Raw genomic sequence first — 23,895 nt, 5'->3', positions numbered from 1 at the left:
GCTTAATCTCAGTTTAGTGATCTTGGCTTCTAGGAGTAGAATTCAAAGATATCATATAAATGCATGAGTACATCCATTTATATGATATGCTTGAATATCACGTTTATATGATATGCTGGAATATAAATGTTTCTAACTGGATGTAAGGTAATTTTTCTAAACATTTTATTATTTGATGCTATCTGTATGCTGTAATAAAATTCATTCATTCAAGATATAGACATGTTAGTCTGTAGAGATCTTGTGACACCTTTGGGACTAACTGAAAGAAAGAAGTTGGCAGCATGAACTTTCCTAGACTTAATTCTACTTCTTCAGATGCATTTGGATATGATGATGATGATGATGATGATGATGATGATGATGATGATGATGATGATGGGTCTTGTAGCAGCTTTGAGACTCACTGAAAGAAAGAAGTTGGCAGCATGAGCTTTCCTAGACTTAATTCTACTTCTTCAGATGCATTTGGATATGATGATGATGATGATGATGATGATGATGATGATGATGATGATGTAGAGAGATCTTGCAGCACCTTTGAGACTAAACGAAAGGAAGAAGTCGGCAGCACAGCCTTTCCTAAGATTAAGTCTAATTCCTCAGATGCATTTGAACTTAAGTAGACTTAAGTCTAAGCAAGCTCATGTTGCCAACTTCTTTCTTTCAGTGAGTCTCAAAGGTGCTACAAGATCTTTCTACATTGGCTTCTAAGGGGAGTTCAAACCTGATTTGCTCTAAGACGCATTTATTAGTCACTTTGGCAGTCCCATGCTCCGTATTTGTCCCATGCTCCGGTCAGCAAAGGAGGATGGTTGCAGTACAATGGCTGTTGAGAAATTAATCCAGTCCGGTTCAGTCACAGCTTATTCAAACAAGACGGAGAGGAAAACAAGAGGATGGTCATCAGCGGGTCCAGAAGTCCTTACACCAAGTCAAAGCCAGCAAGGAGAAAAACAGTTGTCCATTGTAGTCGGTCCAAAGTTGAGAACATGCTAATATTTATTTCACTTTTGCGTGTGTCCTAAGCTGCACCAAAGCCACGATCCAGTCCTAAAGTCTGGAACGCAGCTTTGGCGCAGCTTCCGGACTCTTAGGACGTATGCATCATTTAAACAGCATACCTCCAATGTGACCCAAAGCAGCTTTATTTTGGCAGTCTGTATGGGGCCTAAGTACAATCTGCTTTTGTACCTTTGAACTGGTTTTGCAGCAAGTGAAGTACAATGAGGACAAAGGAGGAAACTGGGAAGAGGAGAGAGAAATCGGGACGTTTTAAAAGCAGCTGAAAAGTGGGACGGCAGAGGATGAATCGGGACTGTCCCTGTCGAATCGGGACAAATGGAGGGTGCAAATATAAGACTTTAACATATATGACTTGACATAAATCCTTTCTTTCTTTCTTTCTTTCTTTCTTTCTTTCTTTGCTTCTTTCCCTTTGCAAACGGGGTCTCTCTGTTTTACCGTCCTCCTTTCCGTTTCTCCTTCCTTTTGAAAATCCATTCTGTCAAGACAATTCAATGACACCTTTAACATTTAATTGTACCCCCGGGCACAATACAAAACGATAATAGATGATAGCCATGGCTTTTCTTCTTCCCCAATTCCCCCACAGTTTTGGTTAAAGTTCCTTTGGAAACAAAACAACGCAAACCCCTGAAGTTAGGAGGCTTTGTATATCTATGTGCAACCCCTCGCAATCAATGGGGGGGGCGTATTTTAAACCCCCAAACTGGTTCTATGCAGTTTAAAAGGGGCATTGGATAGGAATGGCCATTGTTTTGGTAAAGGGAAGCATCCTGTTTTGATTTATGCATGCGGCCGCTCGATTTAACAAGTGTCGCTGGGGGGCAATTGGAAAATAGTCAGAATGGTGAATAACTGCCCATTTGTACCATTTCTGGGAGACAGTTTGTTGGTGGAGGCGTGTAGGGTTTCTCTCCTGGAATATGGTCCTGAAGGACAATAATAGGACAAGAACAGCTTTTACTGAGTGCTTTTATTGATAGTGTTTTTATAACTCTGAGGTGTTTTGGTCAAAGGCCGTAAATAAACACACATACAAAATCTGAGTCTGAAGTCCAGGATGTTTATTCATTTTTGGATTCTGTAGAGTCCCAGAGAGAGCTGCAAGAAAGCCATGTGAATGCAACCCACACACAGGCAACACAGAAAACATGCATAACTCTTGGGTTGTGTGGAGCAATGGTTAGAGGTGGCACTGTCGTAGATCAATTTAAAACCAGAATTATAACCAGAATTATAACCAGAATTACCAGGGAGACCAAGAGCCCAAATGGAAAGGAAACGGTTTGTTTAGCTGCAGCCTCCCCACAGACTTCCACATTTCTGGGGCCCAGATCCCAAAATGGACCAATCTTTTATAGCACTTTGAACAAAGAAAACTACAAATCACATTTTTGTCGGTTACATATAAACATATACACCCTTTTACATAAATTGGGTGCTCAAACATTGCATGCATGATGCGTCTAATGTGCGTTTCTATGTTTTGTGAGGCATTTGGCCTCCTCTGTCAAGAGTTCTGGTGCCACAACAAACTACAGTTCCCAGGATTCCCTAGCACTGAGCCAGTGCAGTTAAAGCACTCTCAAACTGGATTATTTCTGCAGTGTGTTCAGGACCCTTGCTGTGGAATTCTGGGAATGGTAGTTTGTTGTGGCCCAGAGCCAAAGCTCATTCCTGCAGTGTGTGCTTGGGACCTTAGTGCTTTTCAGGTCTATACAGCAACAAGCAGGCATTTGCACTTTCCAGGGCTGTTTCCACACAGCAGAAATAATCCACTTTGGTACTGCTGCTTTCATTGCCATGGCTCCATGTGACAGAGCCCTGAGATTTGTACTTGGCACCAGAGAGCTCTCTGACAGAGAAGGCGCAAATATGGGTCACAGAACTACAATTCCCAGAACCCAACAGCAGTTAAAACTGTCAATTTGGATTGAGCAAGGCAAGGGGGCGGGGCTGTCCTGGTGAGAGTCTCGCGAGAGCCGCTCTAAATCTCGCGAGGCCTTGAAGGCGGAGAGGAACAAGTGGGCGGAGCTTTTCCTCTGGCGTGAGGAAGGAAAGGAATAGAAGGCTGCAGCCACGTGCCATAGAGTCGGAAAGCCTAGAGCGGCGCGGGCGTGAGTTCTCGCGAGGCGGTTGACGTCATCTCCGTGCGCCGGAAGAGAGCCGGCTTTCTGTTCTGCTGGCTCCCGCTGTGTCACCGTCGCGCCGCGCTGTTCTTTCCTCAAGATGGAGTACCTGCTGGGCATCCAAGGGCCGGACTTCGTCCTCGTCGCCGCAGACACCGTCGCCGCCTCCAGCATCGTCCACATGAAGCGCGGTCAGTGGAGGCTCTCGCGCTTGGAGAAGTTACTTTCCCTGAGGAATACACTTCCAGGCAGTTAGCGGGGGCTTCTGGGAGTTGAAGTCCTCCCGGAATTCTTCCCAGGATCCCATGTTTTGGGGGGCTTCTGGGAGCTAGGAATCTTCCCAGGATTCCATGCTTTTAGGGGGCTTCTGGGAGCTAGAATTCTTCCCAGGATTCCATGCTTTTAGGGGGCTTCTGGGAGTTAGGATTCTTCCCATGATTCCATGTTTTGGGGGGCTTCTGGGAGCTAGGAATCTTCCCAGGATTCCATGCTTTTAGGGGGCTTCTGGGAGCTAGAATTCTTCCCAGGATTCCATGTTTTGGGGGGCTTCTGGGAGTTAGGATTCTTCCCATGATTCCATGTTTTGGGGGGCTTCTGGGAGCTAGAATTCTTCCCAGGATTCCATGCTTTTAGGGGGCTTCTGGGAGCTAGGATTCTTCCCAGGATTCCATGCTTTTAGGGGGCTTCTGGGAGCTAGAATTCTTCCCAGGATTCCATGCTTTTAGGGGGCTTCTGGGAGCTAGAATTCTTCCCAGGATTCCATGCTTTTAGGGGGCTTCTGGGAGCTAGAATTCTTCCCAGGATTCCATGTTTTGGGGGCTTCTGGGAAATAATCCAGTTTGAGAGTGCTTTAACTGCCCTGGCTCAGTGTTATGGAATCCTGGGAGCTATAGTTTATTGTGGCACCAGAGTGCTCTCTCTCTCTCTCTGACAGAGAAGACTCAATGTCGCACGAAACGACACTTCCCAGAATTCCCTAGCATTGAGCCAAGGCAGTTACAGTGGTCTCAAATAGGATTGTTTCTGCAGTGTGTTTTGGATCTTAATGCCTGAGATCTGCCTCCAGCCAGGCTGGGCTTTGATCTATTGCTCTCTGTTGTCATTATATTCATGCTAAGGTTACATAGACTGTGCTTGGGAAAGTTGGGGGGTTTCTTTCCAGGGGGAGCAGGCTCTTCATGGATCTCTTCCACAACCATCATGGAGAGACTTAGTATTTAATATCTAAAACATAATTAATATCTAATACGTGTCAAAATCAATAACAAAAGCAATAAAACCACACAATCAAATCTCTTGAACACCCTTAAATTAATAGATACCAATCCTTTACTTACCTGTTTTCTATTCCATCCACTTCTTCCTCCAGCCTTTCACCTTCCCCAATATCACGCCATTACCTGTCTTTACCGAGTTTAAACATATATTTTCCTTCTCTGGAACCTTCCTATCATTAAACTTTATCTTCTTTACTCCTAAACTCTTTCTTTCTTTCTATCTTCCACCTCTCATACCACTATCCTTCCTTCATATCAACGCTTTAACCCTCCCTCATGCCTTCTCTACACATCCCTAAACCCTCGGCACTTACTGTTACTTCCTTCGCTAATCCTAGAATGAGGAGGGCCTTGTTTTAAGAAGCTTCCCAAAATATAAAGTTTCTGACACTCCCCAAGAGTCCCACAAAACAAGGCTTGGGAAGAAGGCTTGTGTTGTGGTACATCTTTTAATTTAAGGGCCTGTACAGACAGGCCAAAATAAAGCTGCTTCGGGTCACTTTGGAGGTATGCTGTTTAAATGACACGCGCATCTTACGAGGCCAGAAGCTGCACCAAAGCTGCACACCAGTCCTTGGGGCTGGATCGTGGCTTTGGCATGGCTTCTGGCCATCATTTAAACAGCATACCTCCAAAGTGACCCAAAGCAGCTTTATTTTGGCCTGTCTGTACGGGCTCTAGCTTCCTGTCCTATGATTTCCCCTGTCCTCCAGGCTTCACATCTTCATTGAGAAATAGGCTCAGAGCTCATGGTAGGGAACAAGTATGTGTATATTGATGTTCATGTGAACCTTTAAAATACTCACAACGTTTTGGAAGAAAGGAAACATTAACTTCGGAGAGTTTACAACACTCAAGGTGAACTGAAGTTAAGAGTCGGTGGGGGGATATAACTAAGGAAAAGCAAAATTGAACTGAGCAAAAAAGACAGATCAGACCAATCCTAGGTATGAAATCGAAGGTTTTCATGGCCGGCATCCATAGTTTTTTGTGGATTTTGGGGGCTATGCGGCCATGTTCTAGAACAGTTTATTCCTGACGTTTCTCCAGCATCACTCCTCCCTACCCAGGGTCACACAGTGTGTGTGTGTGTGTGTGTATATATATATACACATACATACACCCAACTGTCTTCCATGCCAGCATTCTCTGAAGATGCCAGCCACAGATGCTGGCGAAACATCAGGAAGAAACTCTTCTAGAACATGGCCTCATAGCCCAAAAAACCCCACCAAAAACAATCCTAGGTAATTTTTCCCAAGAAAGTGGTAAAATGGATGGAGAAAGAGGAGACTTCCATCAACCAATCTACAAGATCTAAGTCTCCGGTATGCTGTCTGCACATTTTCACAATGTGATATGTATGTAGAGAGATCTCTTTTGGCACCAGAGCTCTCTGACAGAGAAGGCTAAAAAATCTCACCCAAACTACAAATCCCAGAATCCCATAGCGTTGAGCCAGGTCAATTAAGGCAGCGTCAAACTGCATGATTTCTGCAGTGCAGGTGCATAGAATCCTAGAGTTGGAAGAGACCCCAAGGGCCATCCAGTCCAACCCCATTCTGCCATGCAGGAAATCCAAATCAAAGCATCGCCGACAGATGGCCATCCAGCCTCTGTTTGAAGACCTAGTATTGCTTACCTGTGTTTTAAGTACAAACTCACTTTATGCTCAGAGAAAACTGACAATGAAGGTCCCAAAACACGCTGCAGAAATAAAATACAATCCAGTTTGAGACTGCTTTTAACTTCCCTGGCTCAGTGCTAGAGAATCCTGGGAGCTGCACTTTATTGTGACACCAGAGCTTTCTGGCAGAGAAGGCTAAATGTCTCGCAAAATACAGTTCCCAGAATTCCCTAGCATTGAGCCGGGGCAGTTAAAGCGGCCTCAAACTGGATTATTTTCCGCAGTGTGTTTTGGACTGTAGACTCCTGCATTGTAACAAAATCTCAATGAGGACCTCTGTGCTCAATGGTCCTAAACTCCTCAATGCAGAAGTTTGGCTTTTTTAAAGCACTTTAACAACTGCGGAATAGTCATCTAATCCTATTAAAGGATTATGACATATCAGAAGCTTTTCAACATATCCTCCAGGGAAGATTATTCAGTTGTGTTTTCTAAACAGAAAATGAAAGCGAAATACCGATGTGGAGATTTTGAAAATACAGAGAGAGAGCGAGAGAGAGCTGTTTTACCCAAAGAGACAAGTTGCTCCTGGATAAACAAATACCTACATTTAGCTATATCCAGTTAATGAAAGCAAAGGATAAAATAAAGATTGGGATGATCATCAGTGCCCCCAATAGAGTAGATTTCCTTAAATTATCTATCAAAGTGGTAAGTAACTACAGCTTTTAATAACTTTAAAACAGGACTAGAGAGTGATATAGCTTAATGATTTTAATCACTTTCTACTTTTTATCCTACTTCAGTTAATACTGTACTTAGCTTTTCCAAATTGTAGTTGGGGCTTTTGGACTTTTCTCTGCTGTATCCTTTTATTAGTGTTACTAAATAATCTGCCATTTTTTTACTAAGTCTAGTAGATTTAATAATTTTCAGTACCCCAAAAACACTGATATGCAAGCTCAAAGATATGAATTTAATAAGTTACCACCTTCTGTTCTATAATTGCTCCTCATGTGTCCAAAGTTCTTTACCCTTGTATTTGCCATAAAATCTTACTCCTAACTTCACAATGTAAAGACTCTGATCCCAACTGGAAGAATCATGGTTCCTTTCTCTCTTGTTCTGTCTGAACTTTATGCTGATACTAGGCTGTATTTCTCTTCTCTCTTCGCTGATTTAGATCATGACAAGATGTTCAAGATGAGTGAGAAAATCTTGCTCCTTTGTGTCGGAGAGGCTGGCGACACTGTCCAGTTCGCAGAATACATCCAGAAAAATGTACAGCTCTACAAAATGAGGAACGGTGAGTTTCTCGTGTTGACTGTGATGATATTGATGTTGGCTGCGTGAACAGGACAGCATCTAGGAGTCTAGGATTTCTTTGTATGTAGTAGTCGTGCCAAAACAGGGACATTGGCTTCCCTTCCCCTTCCGCATCCAGTACAAGCTTTTGTTGTTGACTTTCAAAGCCCTCCAAGTACTGGACCATCCTTACTTATCTGAACTTCTTTCTCCTTACATTCCTACTCGTACCCTCTGCTCCCTGCCCCAGGATGCCTCCTTTTAACCATCCATTAAGAAGCCAAGCCCTCCCTCCAGTCCATCTCCCTTGGTCCAGGCATTGGAGGTAGAGAAGAACTGTTGTACCTGATCCCCTTCCCCACCACCATTCGCTTCTCCCTTTGTGTCATGTCTTTTTAGATTGTAAGCCTGAGGGCAGGGAACCATCTAATTAAAAAGATTGTATGTACAGCGCTGTGTAAATTTAAGCCCTGTTTAAATATTTGAAGGGATGTCATATTGAGGAGGGAGCAAGCTTATTTTTTGCTGCTCCAGAGAACAGAACCCGGAACAATGGATGCAAGCTCCAGGAAAAGAGATTCTACCTCAACATTAGGAGGAACTTCCTGACAGTAAGGGCTGTTCCACAGTGGAACAAACTCCCTCGAAGGGTGATAGAGTCTCCTTCCTTGGAGGTCTTTAAACAGAGGCTGGATGGCCATCTGTCGGGGATGCTTTGATTTGGATATCCTGCATTGCAGGGGGTTGGACTGGATGGCCCTAGTGGTCTCTTCCAACTCTACGATTCTATGATTCTATGAAATAAAGGTTAATAATAATAATAATAATAATAATAATAATAATAGGCATTGAGATGGAAATATCTCATGGGTTAGAGACCTTATTCGCAGGGGGGGGGGCTCATCATACCCCCACAGAAAATGATATTTTTCCCAAGGTATTGGGTGGCGTCTCTCCTGAACCGTTTTAGCCCAAGAGAGACGTTTCCCCGAAGTCAGTAGAAAAAGTCTTCTCTTTGGCCTAAAGGAGAATGGAGCAATCAAAAATGAAGTTGACCCCCACATCCCACAAGTAGCCAAAGGAGTGGGGAGACCAAGGGACCATATGTAGCCAATGAGCTACACTTTCCTTACCCACAGGTAAAACTGCAGAGGCTTTTTTTCCCTATGTGTTTTGGGGAATACATCCAGCCCTGATTATAAGTACAGTCGCCCCTCTGTTTTTGTGGGGATCCGTGTCCCCCCCCTTGCAAAAATGGAGATTCACCAATATTCAAGCTCCATTGACTTGAATGGCAGCGTGCGTCTGTGCGCATCCCATTTTGTCCCCCTCCGTTTGCTGCCCGCAACTGGCCAAGCGATGCAGATTTCAGGCTTGCAAAAACAGAGGGGCGACTGTACTTGTACAAGAAATGAGACAAATCCTTTTCTGTGCTATCTGTATAAGGAGTAGAAATTGCCGTACGATTTGAGATTTTCTGGAACAAGTTTTGATTTGCCATAGAATGTTAACAATAATGTCCACTTCTTAATGCCAGGATATGAGCTGTCTCCGACTGCGGCTGCCAATTTCACACGCCGGAATCTAGCAGACTATCTGAGGAGTCGGGTAAGTCAGGCAGCTTTCATAAGCCTAATTCTCTCTTGCTAAATCTCTTGGTACTTGCTCAAAAGGTAGTTCTTTGGGTGTGCCACCTGCGCTATTTCCTAATACCTTGAAGATGCGGATTCGTTGGTTTGCCCTTCATACCATAGGTGTGGTTTAAGACAACTTAGAGCATTTATGGAAGGAAGAAAACAAACACATTCTTGCCCATAGCCACCTCTGCTCCCCTAAAACTCACTTTGTTCAGGAGAACCAGTGACTTTCCATTGTAGGGCTGTAGAGGATTGCTGTGGGGAGGGAGAATTGGCTACTTCATACCCCAAAGGGTCTCTTGATCCAAGAGAGTCTTGTTTGGGGAGGAGCTGTTCCAGAAGGGAATGGAAACTTGCCCCTTTGATATTCTGCAAGTCCTCCTTGCATTCCAAGCTCGTGTATTATTTTATTATTTGATTTGATTAGAAAGTAATGAATTGCCACATTACGCTTGCTCTGAGCCAAAGAGCATTATGGTTGCCCAGGTTAATGTAGAAATACAACTAACGCTTTTGTACTTTTACCCTTCTCTTGCTTCTTCCTCCATCAGCTTTCACTCAGCTCTTTTTGGTATGATTCTTGATTTATCCTTTCTTTAGAAAAATAAAATACATATAGACATGTGCCACCTCGTGACTCAGTGCTGCAGGGCAGAAAACCTAGTAAAAATGGAAATGACATGTGACCAGTCATGGTTGCCTCTTACTTTGGAAAGGCTTGTTGTCTCAGTGTTAAGATATTTTGGAACAGGGCCTGGCTTAATACTAGAGTCCATGCTTTACATGCAGAAGGTCCCACCTCTGACACTTCCAGGTGGGGTTGGGAAAACCTCTCAACACAAGTCTTTGTGGACTGGAGTAGGTTAGGTGCAGTCCTCCAGCTTTTGTTGGATCACATTGCTCAGAATTCCTCACCACTGGTTGTTCTGGCTCAGGCAGGAATTTTATTGGTGAATTATACTGGAATAACTGGATATTATGCCAACGTAAGAATTTATGCATAGAGGTACCCTGTCGTACTGGGTCAGGCTATTCATCCAGAAAGCCTGGTGTCATCTGATAAGTGGCAGCCATCATGGTGTAATGGTTTGAATGTTGGACTAGGGCACTCGGAAACCAGGGTTCAAATCCCCACTCGGCCATGAAAACCTGCTGGGTGAACTTGGGCAAGTGACATTATCTCAGCCTCAGAAGAAGGCAAAGCCAAATTCTGCCAAGGAAACGCTGTGATAGGTTTGCCTTAGGGTTGCCATAAGTCAGAAATTACATAAAGGCACACAGCAAAAACAACAACAACAACGTCTGATAGTGATTCCCCAGATTTGGGACATGTGGGGGCATTTAGGGGCAAAACTGCATTGGCCTCAGGCCCCAGTTTGCCCACCCCTGCACTAGGTGGTCAGTCAGAACCGCATGATGTGCAATCCAACAAGCAAAATGTGACCGGCACTTATGACTTGTCTCTTGCTGGGTGCTTAGAAGCACTCACCCCATACCCCTGTTCTAGCTGTAAATCAGCTTGTTGCATTTAGTTTAATGGATTGGTAAATACACATAACAGGGTTTCTTGAAGTTGTTGTACTGTTAATTCCATAATGAAGGATTTCTCCCCCACCCCAAACAGAAGGGAGGATTTAAGCCCCCTCTTTAAAAAAAACAACTTGAGATAAGGCCTTCATTTCTCATGCAAATGTGCAGATTCCGTTTAATCTCTTTCCACAAACAGTTTAGTCAAGTGAAGTTGTTTGATGTGCTGAGCCAAACAAGCTCCTTTTGTCGAAACTGAACATGAAACGTTACGTCAATATCATATGAAGCTGAGCAGGGGGTGGGTGTCTCTACATGCATACACACAAAAGATGTAACACAGCAACTGTATTTTCTTAGCTCTTTTGTGAGGAACTGTCAAGAGGAGTGCTTCCTTCTCTGGCTTTCCCAGCCCATGAGCATTTCCCAGTCACTTCTGCCTCCATTGCCTGTTTGCTGACCATCACCTGAGGCTGGGCACCATCCTTTTTGTAGCAGGACAGTCTGTGATGGGGATGAGGCAGTTTGGCTGGATGATGTATATGATTTTACATGGATGTATGTCTGTTTTTTAATGCAGCCTTTTGTGTTCTACCACTGGCAGCTTTAAACCAGTATGAGAGGCTGCTGATTAATGGAATATGATATTGAATTTAAGATCACTGTTTCAAAACAGTTAACATTTCTGGCCCATCTATTATTTATTCTCACCTAGAGTAGCCCAACTGAATCAAATGAAACATACCTTAATTTTGTCTTTCCCAAGCCCCCATGGATTCAGTGGGGCTTTTCTAGTTGCGACAGAAATTTTGATATAGATGTTAGTTCTTAACTCTCAGTCTTTTACGTCTCCATTACAGTTCTATAAAATTAGTAGTTTATACCTTTTTTGTTTGGAGAAATGCCTGGCCAAATGGCCACAGTATAGTTCTTTTTTCCCTCTCTGTGTTAAGTGAGCATTTAAGCCTGACTTACATGACCCTGGTCTGATGTTCTCTATAAATGCATGTGAAAGTACGTTTGTAAAAGAGTAGATTTGGGTCTTAAGTATAGGGGAGATGGAAGAGGCTGCAGTCTTTGGAGAGCAGTTCATTGCTGTTTTTGTCTGATGGTGATAGGGAAGATTTTCAGTTTCTCCTGAGCAGGCTGTAGGGGGGACATTGGGATTTGGGTTTCCCCCTCCATACACAGATAGTTGCTAAGCTTTCTCCTCTCAGCCTCTTCCAAGGTAGACTGTCGCCTCCCTTACACAGTGCCACAAGGTCACATGAACTTTGAAGCAGATGGCCCAGGTGACACTGGCTTGGAGCATCCTTACTAATGAGGGCAACATTAACATGCCACTTGGCAAAAGGAAGGGGGCTTTCAGGATGCAACGTGATGGGATGCATGCCGCCTCCTCCTCCTTCCTCTGTGTGCCAGGTCCCTTGAGGCCTGATCCTGGCTGCTTCTCCTCTTCCCCCTGCTTTCCTCTTTCCATGACTGGCTTTGCCTTCTAGCTTACCTGCTCCAGATGGGCCACCCAGCAGGGAGGGCACTGGCAGAGGCAGATGTGTTTATTTACCGGAGATGAAACCTTGTGCTCTTGCAGATGGCAGGGCCCCTCCAGCAAACGGTGCACTTTGACACCATGGTTGTGCCACTTGGTGGGGTGGGGAGGAGACTTCCATCTTCTCTTTGAATGTCACTTCACTCTGTATTTGCATGAAATGACAGAAATGCTTTCATTCTAGATGCAGAACTCTTGACATTGGATAATACCCCCCCCCCCCACACACACACACACTTTGAAGAATGGCCTTCCATTTTCTGAGCTGTTCCAAGATGCCCCAGAAGTCACTTCTTAAAATCAGGAGACGTTTTTAATTCTGATTTTAATTTATTCTAATACAAGTTCAGCCCTTCTTTGGGGCACATTAAAAGCAGGCTTGCATGGTCAGCTTGTAGTGGAAGGGTCATCATACCAGGAAAAAGAAAGGGAGAAACGTAAGAAAGAGTTAACAACAATAACAACAAAATGATAATTTAAATGGAAAACATTTAAAAATACAGGTTGGGGAAAAAGGGGAAGTCACTTTTTATACTGTAGGAGTAGTTATTGGTTGAAAAACATCTATGTGTATCCCAAGTTTCTGACTGTGAAGACTGCCAAAGCCACTTGATGATAGCATCCAGTGGATTGAACCAAGTTTAAGCAAAACAAGACTACCAGCACAATAACAGAAAATGTCCATTGCACAGAAAGAAATCTGAAGAGCCATTAGCTAGCAGTCAATGAACTGTTGTTGGATTGTATCGCCTAGCGTTCTTTGCCATGGAATATGCTGGCTAAGGTTGACGAGAGTTGCAGTCCAACAACATCCGGAGGGCTCTGGTTTGGTTGGTGCCATGATGGACCTCAGTACCAACCAAGTCAGGCTCTCTGAATTAAACAAGGATGAGCCGTTCTTGTGGGAACCCACTTTCCATGGCTTCTTGCTGTCTCCTTTAAAACTCTGCAAGAAGCCAGGTAGGCAGACTCTCCCATGGGTACAACTGTCTAGATTTCCTTGAATTCTCCCAAACCAGAGCCTCTTGTCAGCCTGGGAATCGCTTTCCATCCAGAGGCAGCAGTCTCTGTGATAATTGCCATAGAGTGAGGATGCCCCTGATTGAGCCCCCTTTGGACACGTGATTCGAATCACAAGACGTTTTAAAATGTGTCTCATAACTGATTGCCCTCAGGGCTGAGGGCTCAGAAGGGCAGAATCATGTTTTCTGCCTTTGTACCCATGAAAGTGGCGCAAGATCCAAGGGTCTCTGGTGAGGTAGGGCTATAAAGCTCCAGAAATTTGCCTGTGGGGAGAGGCACGTGTTAGGCGAGGCTTTTGGAAGTTGGGTCGGCAAAGTTGATTGCTCTGATATTCATCGAAATCATACAAGCCCTTTTAAAAAAATCTGTACAGAGCTGCCCTTGTTCTTCGAAACTTGGAGCTGTTTTGGCCCTGCAGGGTTCAGATAGCCGTTCATCAGGATGCTGACAGAGTAATGTGATGCTGTTGAGGGGCTTTGAAGATTTAGGAGCAGGTGTGTATGTGTTTTTAAAAAGTGTGATGTGTTTTTTTTAAAGGGCAGATTCTGGCACCATGATCACTCAGCTATAATTCCAACCATGAGACTACTGAGCACCATGGTTGTGTCATGGCTTGTGAGCTTTCAGCTAAAGCCAGGCACAATGACCGTTTCGAAATACACGACTTGCTTTTCCCATTTTGAAATTTTGCAAAAGGGTATGGTGATAACCATACTCTCTGTCTCATGCTGCGTCTGCTCCTCTCCTTGGTAAGCTGGGTACACCATTTGGTAGATAGGATGAGATGGAGAAAGCATCTTACACTCAAATTGCTAATGCAAAATCACTTATTCCAAAGGCTTGCTGGAAGAGAAAGGTCCTAACCTCCCACTGAAAAGAAGACAAAGAAAAAGCCATCCTAAGATCCCTGAGCTCCAAAGTGTTGGGTCAGCCATAGAGAAGGCCTTCTCCAGCATTACCACCTACTATACTTGCCCAAGGAGTGGGATAGATGGACGTGGAGATCTTAAAGGCTCCATGGGGAAGATACAGTCCTTCAAATAGCCTGGGACTGAGCTTTATAGGTCAAAACCTCAATGGATTCTTTTTACTGGCTGCCATTAGGCAGGCAACTTAAGTAGCTGTGAGAGGCTTTCTTTAATGTGTTCATTCCCCTGCCCTCCTGCCTTGAACTGTGCATCAGCCAAGCAAGTCTTTGGAACTGCTCAAAAATGTGTAGGCTGTTTTGGCTGCCCAGTCATACAAGGTGATAATGTGCAATCTTAATTTCCCCATTTCTACGGATCTAAATGCTCTAAATCAGACCTTTTACTTCTCAAAGTGCATGTGTCGGTTGCTCTGCATTGCTCCAGATACAGTATATTCGCATGACTTAAAGCCAACATTGTGGTTATAGAAGCTTGGACCCTAGTGAGAGCCAAATCAGCTTGCAAATTTGCTTTCAGTTCTACTTGGAAAGTAATTTAATGCCAACTAATTTATTGCCAAGTGTAGTTAATGGAGATTTTGATGTAGATGTAACGCTTTAAACTAAAATTATCTCCAGATATTGTGGGGAAAGAGGACACAGTCCTGAAGGCTTTCTGAATTGTCAAACTATGGATTGGTCCAGAGTCTCTTTGTTCTCTGAGGAGCATTATTCCATGTAATAATAAATGCCATGTGGTTGAACACCTGTCAGTTTGAAAGTGAACAGAGACACAGATACAAAGATGGTGGTGTTTCCATAATCCAATGATGGGGAGTAGCATGTGCCTTACATTTTTGAAGTAATATATGATAGTAAATTCCAGTGAGAAGATTTAAGATATGACAACCTGAAAGCTACCAAGATTTCAGATGCCAGTTGATCCTGTAGAGAAAAGCAACTCCAGAGTAGCTTACTCTGAGTTGTAATTTCTAGATTACATTTAATGCCAAAGACAGAAATTCCTGTCTTTAGTGCTACCTTTTGATTTGATAGCAAGGTGAGGAAATACTACTACTACTACTACTAATAATAATAATTCCAAAAATTTATATCCTGCCTTTCTTCCACAATGAGATTCCAAAACAGTGCTGCCAACAATCCTTATCCATTCCCCCCTTTGTTTCTTATGGATAGATCGCATTATCTTATGGGTTATTTAAAAACATATGCATTGATCTTAAAATAGTGGATTATTTAGACTGGAGACAGATAATACGGTGGGAACTGTTAAATGGATACCCAAAAGCATGTTTGGGTTAGGAGTGTATCCCACATTTGTGAAGGCTTGAAACTATGGCTCTAATGCAATGGTTCCCCAATTTTGGGGGCTCAGTTCCCAGACTCCTCACTCTTGGCCAGTATTTTTGTATTTAAGACAAAACCCTAAGCCAAATAGTGGCTTGGAAAGGCCTTTTTAGATGGGAAAAGTACTTATTTGGGGTGAGATGGTGGGGATTTGATCACTATTGGTCCATTAACATTGGAAGGTTGTGGGGGAACCATAGGAACTTTCTATTTTGGGGGTGGGGAATCCAGCCTGAAGGCTCTCAGTTGGTTAGAGCCCCCCACGTTTTAAAAAAAGGATATTGAGTGGATCATGTGGAAAGCTGCTCTGCAAACTTTCCCCATGACCGATTAAGGGGGAAATTTCAGCATGATTTTTTTCCCTCTTTGACTTTTGATGTTCTGTGGAGCCAGAGGCAAGAAAGTGGGCAATTTGGGAAGGGAATGCTTTTGGATCTGTAGCATTGCAATTTCACTCATGGAAACAGAATCCTCTCAGTGTTAAATGTGTTTGAACGTCGGCTGTTCAAGTTTGGGCACAGACCTCTCTGCATCTTTTCACAGATTTGGTTTCACAGATTAAGAAATGGTATACGTCAGTTAACAAAGTAGATGTGTTCAGAAGCATTACTTCATTAACAGAAAATCGGGGACCAGAGCTAGAGATAACCCAGAAAGAATACGGATAGGTTCCTACACCACAAAACTAAGAGCAGTTCAGTATCTTTCAGTACAGCTTTTTACGTGAAATGAAACAGCCAGGTCCGCTAAGGTCCAAAACACACTGCAGAAATAATCCAGTTCGAGACTACTTTAACTGCCCTGGCTCAGTGCCAGGGGATCCTGGGAATTGTAGTTTGTTGTGGCACCAGACCCCTCTGACAGAGAAGGGTAAATGTCTCACAAAACTACAATTCCCAGAGAAAGGGGATTTCTGCAGTGTGTTTTGGACCTCTAAGGTTCTATGATACTATAAAGGACCATTTACAAGAATGGTGGTGGTGGTGGTGGTGATGATGATGATGAAGATGATGTTAATGTTATGTGTGTATACACACACAAACATACACAGTTGACCGTCCATATCCACGGATTCAAGCATCCACAGCTTTAAAATATTCAAAGAAAATATATAAATTCCAAAAAGCAAACCTTGGTTTTACTGTTTCATATGTTACTATTCATTGTATTTAATGGGACTTGAACCTTCACAGATTTGAATATCCATGGCAGGGGGGGGGGTCTGGAACCAAACCCCAATGGATACCAAGGGCCCTATATTTATGTATATGGATGTGCCCAAGTTTTGTACAATACACAGCAGAGCCTCTGGATTGTCTCAATGCACCCACCCACCCAGGGCAGCATCTGCTAGGAATGTAAAGACAGCTCTCTTTTGTGCACAGCCTTGCAGTATCTCCCACCCCTGTACGCACCCATGCTTAACACTTCCCCATTAAAGTGTGTCTCCTTACATCGATACACTTAATTATAGGTGGCACAACCTGGCCTGGGTCCAAAGAGGGGGGTCTGTCAGTTCCTCTCACGTTGTCCATGCACAGTAGGATGCCTTCCTTGTGCTCATTGCATCTTCCCTCCTCTGTGGCTTGGTTTCCGCCAGATGTCACACCGCCTCTCAATCTCCCCATTGCTGATTTGATTGTGTTGTTGTTGTTGTTGTTTGTTGTGTGTCGTTTTCACACACAGTTCCCTCCAGCTGCAAAGGTAGAAAAATTTCACGCTCTTCCCAATCACGGCCGTCGTCTTACATTGAACAGTGAAAGACATTAGTCCCCACCCTGTTACACACACAAATGTCTTTTTTTTTTACTAAGAATAATGTGATATTATTTTCTACGGTACTTTGTTTAACTGTCCTTTTAAAACCAGCCATGCCTTAAGTGAAGCTCTATTTTATAAATGAAACAGCAAAAAGTTTAGTATTAATTGTATGACTCTAAAATCCATAATGACCTTTGAGTTGGGTTTACAGAACACCTTTGTTTTCTGTTGGTTCGTAGTACACAAACTTAGTTTCACACACAACATTATTTAAAATACTTTGTATAAAATTACCTCCAGGCCATGTGTATAAAGTGTATATGGAACAGAAATGAATTTTGTGTTTAGACTTGAGTCCCGTCTCCAAGATACCTCATTATGTATATACGGATAATTCAAAAATACAAAACACTTGTGGTCCCAAGCATTTCAAACCTGTAGCTATTGTTTAATCTCTGCTCAAATCTTTCTCTACCATGACATTTGTTGGAGTAGCTGTGCCATTTTGCACCTGATTCACAGCTTGTTGGTGTGCATTTCGATGCTCCAGTCCCACCTAGAACAAGAATTATTATTATTATTATTATTATTATTATTATTATTAACCTTTATTTATAAAGCGCTATAAATTTACACTTCTATCTCAACCAGCAAAACTTAATGGGAAGGTTGCAGGAATAGGACCAGAATCTCACATCAGGATTGTGAAGCACAGTGTTCTGTGTGCAAAATAAGACATTGGTGAAGCAACCCATGTGTTTTGAATGGTGGCATTGCATGACTCAATGCTTATGCACAACAACACAGGTGCGCAGCTCCACTTCCACAACCTTGAACCAAATGCTGACAATTTGTATTTGATAGAAATCTTCAACAACAGGATTCTGACCCTGGGTTCTGAATTCTGGTGGAGAAAGTGGTCCTTGCTTCCATGGCTGCAGTCTCATAGGACCCTAAGTTCATTAATTTGTGAAATATTAATTTGGGATGCAGCTGTGAGTAACAGGAGACATGTTTCTACACAACCTTGCCAGAAGCTTGTAGTAACATGCCACAAACTGCCCTAGAGAGGCTGATCTCTGGGTCTCTCCATAGCATAGAGAGAGCAGTTTGGTGTTTTTTTGGTTTGGGTTTTTGTGTGTATAAATGTGCCATGGGCCCTAAGTTCAGGAGTTTGTGCATCTTTGCAGAGTTCCATTCCCATTCTGCTGCCTTGGAGCTTGTGTTAGTGCAACCTGTTGCAGCTGAACTGCTAACTGGTGCACGTTAACAAGATCATGTTACCCTCCGTCCCCAAAAGACCTGCACTGGGTACATGTCGTAATAATGTGAAGTTCAGATCCCTGTGCATGCACCTCCTGCCCCCAAACAGTTGAAAATAGTAGGATATAAAATTTTGGGATGACCTGAACCATCCTCTGCGGTGGCCCGAATCAAACAAAGCATTCCTGTTCAAGTTGTCACACAGCTGCCTGGGTCTAGTTAGCTTGCACATCATTTATGTATGTATGCTTTGACATCTGGCACTGACTCAGATTAAAAAAAGTTGGTGTTTCGAAGCCATGTTTGTGGCCCGGAACCCGATTCTCCAATTACAGCACAGCTTCGATTTGCCAGCTTCTGGATGTGTAAGATCCTTAGGCATAAATCAGGGAGTGTTAATGCAGCCTAATTAAATCAGTCAGGCTGGAGTTGGGGAGCCGCTTCCCATCTAGGAAAAACCCCTTCCGACATTACTCCGTGTTGCTTCCTTTTGAAAGGAAATCTTTTTCCTGATTTAGAGGTTTACCACTTAATTATATTTATTATTATTATTTTTTAAAATCTTATTATAGTGGGTTAAAGGCAGGGGAACATGAACCAAACAAAACCAAGTCTGTGCATAGCCATATCGGAAAGAAATCTTGTTTGCTTTTTGGTTTAAATCTGAAAAAGATGTGTGTCTGTGTTTCCATTAGTGCTCCTCATGGTGATTTTTTTTTTAATGGAGCTGAATTGTGGGATGTCTACTGGTCCCCTGGGAGTTCCAGTGTATTGAATTTTCGGGTTGGCAGAAGGGTTAATTTTGTTCACTTTGTATTTTCTGAACCCACCATGCCACATGGGACACATCATAAACCAACATGAGCCACTGGAAAAGAGGACTGCTCAGTTGGATAAGTTGGAATCCTCAGTCAGACAATTCCAGTGCCTCACCGAACTAGAAATCCCAAGATTCCATAGAATGGTGGTCAAAATAGAATCCTAGTACAGTGGTGCCTCGGGATACGAAATGATCACGTTACGAAATTTCCGGGATACGAAAAAGTTGGATTGGAAAAAACTGTTCCGGGTTACGAAATATTTTTCGGGTTACGAAATTCATTTCGGCGCGAAATTCAAATGCAAAGTGCAGCTATAGGCTTTCCAGTGCTAACGGAAAGCCTTTTCGGGTTACGAAATTTTCGGGTTACGAAAGGAATGGCGGAACGAATTAATTTCGTAACCCGAGGCACCAGTGTAGTATAATTATCTAGTGTGAATGGGCCCCATCAACAGGTATGTTTTAGAAGGGGCTGGAATATGGAGCAGGAGCTGACCCCAGAGCCTCTAAGCTTCTATGAATGCAGAATATTGATGCCATTTGCAGGCCTGCCTGATATATCCAAATAAAGATTCTGACTCCTTTCTCTTTTTCTTCATTGCAGACTCCCTATCATGTCAACCTCCTCTTGGCCGGCTATGATGAACATGACGGGCCTGCCCTCTACTACATGGACTACCTTGCTTCCTTGGCAAAGGCTCCCTTTGCAGCCCACGGTTATGGGGCATTCCTAACACTCAGCATCCTTGACCGCTACTACAAACCAGGTAAGTTGCGACCTGTTTGTCCCAGGGGATCTTGAGGATCCTGACTTAATTCCTCTTTTGTTTTTGGGGTGTGCGTGCGCGCGTGTGTGTGTTTTAACCTGGTCCTTAAAGCTATAAAAGACAGGCTTGGCGATGTGTGAGTGAGTGGGCCCCAATTTTGGAAAATTTGGGCATGACGACAGATTTTCTTGGGTTTCTGGGGACAAGATTTTGGAGTTCTGAATTCCTCTTTCTCTCTCCTTTGGACCATGAACAATAGAAGCCATTTTGTAAGGTTTCTCACAAACTCTACAATCAAGGCTATTGCATCAGGGATAAGCCTGGAAAAAAAAGCGGGGGTCATGGTGAAATTGTGTTTTAAATATTTTTCAATCCTCGCTTGTTGAGGCACAGGAAGCAGGGGTATCTGGCTATATTTGACAGCTGAGGTCTGTGTGATTTCACAGCCAGATTCTGCAAAAACAACCAAAATGCCAATAAAGTTGAAGCATCCCTAATCCCCAGATTAGAATGGCAGTCTCACATCCAAAGTATGGATCTGAGCTTGATACCTCAAACCCAATACTAAAGTGTCACAATTCATAATTGAGGACAAACGCTGAATATTTCTGAGTGTTTCTGCTCAACAATGTATTGGAGTATCTTTTCATGAAAGGAAACAGGTTCAAGTGGTAATTTTCAAGCCGCTCCGAAGCTGCTTTGCATCTGTAAGATCCTTGTCTGTCTTCACTTTTCTATAGCTCTTTCCTCCACTCAAATAATTGTTAATGGAAGAAGAACTATGCTTCCCCCTCCTCACAAATACATAATGCTTTGTCACAGTTTGCTGGCCCCAGTGTGGGCAAACCTTTTTTTTTACTCTTGATGCTTGAAAATAGCTGGGCCACTTTGCACACGTGCCGTTTCCATTGTTAAAAGCGAACGCCTGACAGGGAACACAGTGCTGGGAGCCCAGTTTCCCCCCTTCACTCCCTCCAGTGCTCCCCTTTGAGTGATTTGCAGCCGACCTCGGACAGATGGAGCTGATTTAGACCCATAATCAGCTCAAGAAGGCGGAGATGTCCGGGCCCTTCGAGAGCCCGAGCCCCTGGCCGTGGGAGGCAGGATCCTGCCGGGCTTCCCCTCGTGGTGGAACGAATCAATTTGGGACGCCTCGTTGGGCAAGAGAGCCGGGGCACAGGTGATCCTTCAGACATGTGGAATGAGTTTCCGTGGAGCTGGGAAAAGAGGCTCTCATTCCTTTGTGTGCGACTGAAAAGCTGTTCAAACTTCATAAAGAGGGTTTTCTTGGAGGGCCTGGAGACTTGGAGCTGCTAATCAAAGCTGTCTGTGGTTCTCTCTCTCTCTCTCTCTCTCTTTTCCTTCCCAGGTATCACCCGTGAAGAAGCCATAGAGGTTCTCAAGAAATGTCTGGAAGAGGTAAGTGACCCGCCTCGGCCCAAGAGACTCATGTTTGGTTCCCTTTGTCTGGCCTGGCACACCCCTGCCCTTCTACTGTTGCATCTTCTGTCCTTCTTTACCAGGAGGAGAAATGAATACAGAACAACCAGATGTGAAATTTGCTACTGGGGAATAAGCCTTCCTGTTCCCCTCACTTAGTTTCCTTTATGTTTTCCAGACTGTAACATTTAAAAAACAAAAAGGTTCTTCTATATTTAATACTTATAACCTGTTTTTCTGCATCATTTTTTCTGACTGGAGGGTTCAAGTCTGATTCATCTGTTTGATACTTTGATAGTGGGGGAGGGTATCAAACATGTGTGAGGCCTGTATGCATCTGATCTGAATTCAAGATGCTCTTTATGGCTTTGGGAATTAATCATCTGGAGTCCTGCATTCAGTTCTGGATGTCTCATTTTAAGAAAGATAGAGACAAGTTAGAACAGGTTCAGAGAAGGGCAGCAAGGATGATAAAGAGGTATGGAGAAGAAAACATTTTTGGAAAGGTTGAAGGAGCTAGACATCTTCAATTTGGTGAAGGGAAGATAAGAGGGGTGACCGATTACATTCTTTATATACATCTTTTATAATATGTTTTCAGTCTATTTAAATTTAGAGAGTTGACTTACATCAACCCTATCTTAGGGTTATCCTGGCCAGATTGAGGGTGTTTTCTATTACTTTCCTCTCAGGCTGAAAGAGTGTGACTTGCCCAGGGGCACCCAGTGGGTTTCCTCATCCAACACTCAACCATCACACCACACTGGCTTATTTGCACCATGAGGGATAGATGCAAGTGAAGAATTAGGACAAATGTTAGTTCTTGGAAAATTAGTTTTGGGAACCCCAAATCCCTGATTCCTTCAGCCAACATGGCTGCTGCCTGAGGATTCTCAGGACTGTAGCCCAAAAAGTAACTTTTTCAGACACAGAGTGCTGAACCTAATACTTCCATCCATCATTCTAGCAGTGAAGCAGGGACATCCTTTCTGCTGACTAAACAGGTCCCAAGAAAAGCAGAAATGAGCCAATTTGAAATACCAAGAGGAGGACCTTTTAAAGTTCTCAGAAAGCTCCCCTGTTACGATCCCCCCTGAAAATTCAGTTATCTTATCTATTTATCAATAACGTTAAAAATAATGAAAAAGCAGTTCAACAATATTAAGGAAATAACTCTCATTTCAACAGCTCCAGAAACGCTTCATCCTGAATTTGCCTTCCTTCAACGCTCGGTTCATCGATAAAGACGGCATCCATGAAGTCACCAACATTCCCCTCCTAAAATCAGTGGCCTGAACACAGTCTGCACTTTCCCCTTCCCACCTCGTTTTTGGCTTTTTGTACTTGTTGGAAATCCATTGCTCATGTATTGCGTTCTGCGAATACAAATAAAGATTGACTCCTACAATACTTTTCCTCTTCCTTCTGAGCAGCCGGTTGAAGCGCAAGACAGCCTTAGAATGAATTCAGTAATGTTATCCACATGCAATCTCACCCACCCAACACATTCTTTGCCAGGTCTTTGTGGTGCCATTTGTCCCACAGCAAATTAGTTTCATACTAAGATGTTATCTCCTTGCCATTCAAATAATTATTTTGGTGGGAGATTTACTTTCTTTTGCAAGGCAAGCTGTGTGTGTGTCTGTATGCCTTACTCCTTACTTCTTCCTAGCTTGTTGCCTTTCTGGGGTGGAATCTTTCAAGTTTTTCAATTATTTACGACAAAAACAAAGTGATGGCAGCAGTCGATATCATTCAAATATTGATGAAATAGGAATAATTGCTATAAGAGAATAATCTCTTTTTGGAGATTGCTATAAGAGAATAATCTCACTTCAGAGATGGCTACCATTTTCACCTCTTAAAGACTCTTTTATTGACGCTCTTCTTCACTTAATTGTCATCCCATGCCTTCTTATATGGCCCCAGGGCAGCTAAGACCTTCCATGAAGTGCACATACGTACAATTAAACCCCCAAATTACAAATATCACTGAACTCAAAATACACAAGACCGATGTGCAACCCCATGCCCTTGAAAGCACATAAAAATACATACAGTTTTAGCTGGCAACTCCATGACAATGTGGAGAATCACCCAGACACTGCTGGAGGGTGCCATCATGGAAAAGCCCCTGCCAAGTGTGTATGTCCCACAAACTGCCCTGTTATGGGGGTCTCCAGCCAATCTTCAATCCCAGTGAGGTCAATCCTGGGAGAAGCTGACCTCCAAGAACCTGGGGTTCTGACCTATTGGGCACTTTGTACCCAATTACTTTGAATGAGGTACTAACATTGAGTGCAGATATTCCAGAACAGTTGCAATACACTAATATATATCTCTTTCCCTCTCAACACTTAGACCTACATGGATGGAGCCACCATCTTATCTTTTAGTTGGGGAAGCAAAATATCTCAGTTGGCCTCTGGTTGGTAGTTTTCTATGAGCTAAATTGTGTTGCTCGTCTCC

The 23,895-nt window shown here is 43.3% G+C and overlaps 1 protein-coding gene across 1 annotated transcript; it reads left to right on the top strand.

Annotated features, from left to right (window-relative positions):
• Positions 1 to 3,165: 3,165 nt before the first annotated feature.
• Positions 3,166 to 22,836, top strand: LOC149305026 (proteasome subunit beta type-2). Its single transcript, XM_089478845.1, has 6 exons — positions 3,166 to 3,346; positions 7,243 to 7,365; positions 8,902 to 8,972; positions 19,824 to 19,986; positions 21,356 to 21,405; positions 22,615 to 22,836. The coding sequence occupies exons 1-6, from the start codon at positions 3,256 to 3,258 to the stop codon at positions 22,720 to 22,722; spliced, it is 606 nt and encodes a 201-aa protein (XP_089334971.1). The 5' UTR covers positions 3,166 to 3,255; the 3' UTR covers positions 22,723 to 22,836.
• Positions 22,837 to 23,895: the final 1,059 nt, after the last annotated feature.

Source organism: Sceloporus occidentalis, unplaced genomic scaffold (genome assembly GCF_023333645.1).
Source record: "Sceloporus occidentalis isolate IW3139 unplaced genomic scaffold, rSceOcc1.0.p SCAF_13, whole genome shotgun sequence".
Classification (NCBI taxonomy): domain Eukaryota; kingdom Metazoa; phylum Chordata; class Lepidosauria; order Squamata; family Phrynosomatidae; genus Sceloporus; species Sceloporus occidentalis.
Note: the sequence above shows the minus strand (reverse complement) of the source record. Positions and strands in the feature narration are given on the sequence as shown.

Bases quoted from the DNA above. Each gene is read 5' to 3' on its own strand.
- LOC149305026 (XM_089478845.1), top strand. From the start codon at position 3,256: ATGGAGTACCTGCTGGGCATCCAAGGGCCGGACTTCGTCCTCGTCGCC. The intron at 7,366-8,901 runs GTGAGTTTCTCG...TCTTAATGCCAG, and splicing joins GCTCTACAAAATGAGGAACG to GATATGAGCTGTCTCCGACT. The intron at 19,987-21,355 runs GTAAGTTGCGAC...TTTCCTTCCCAG, and splicing joins TGACCGCTACTACAAACCAG to GTATCACCCGTGAAGAAGCC.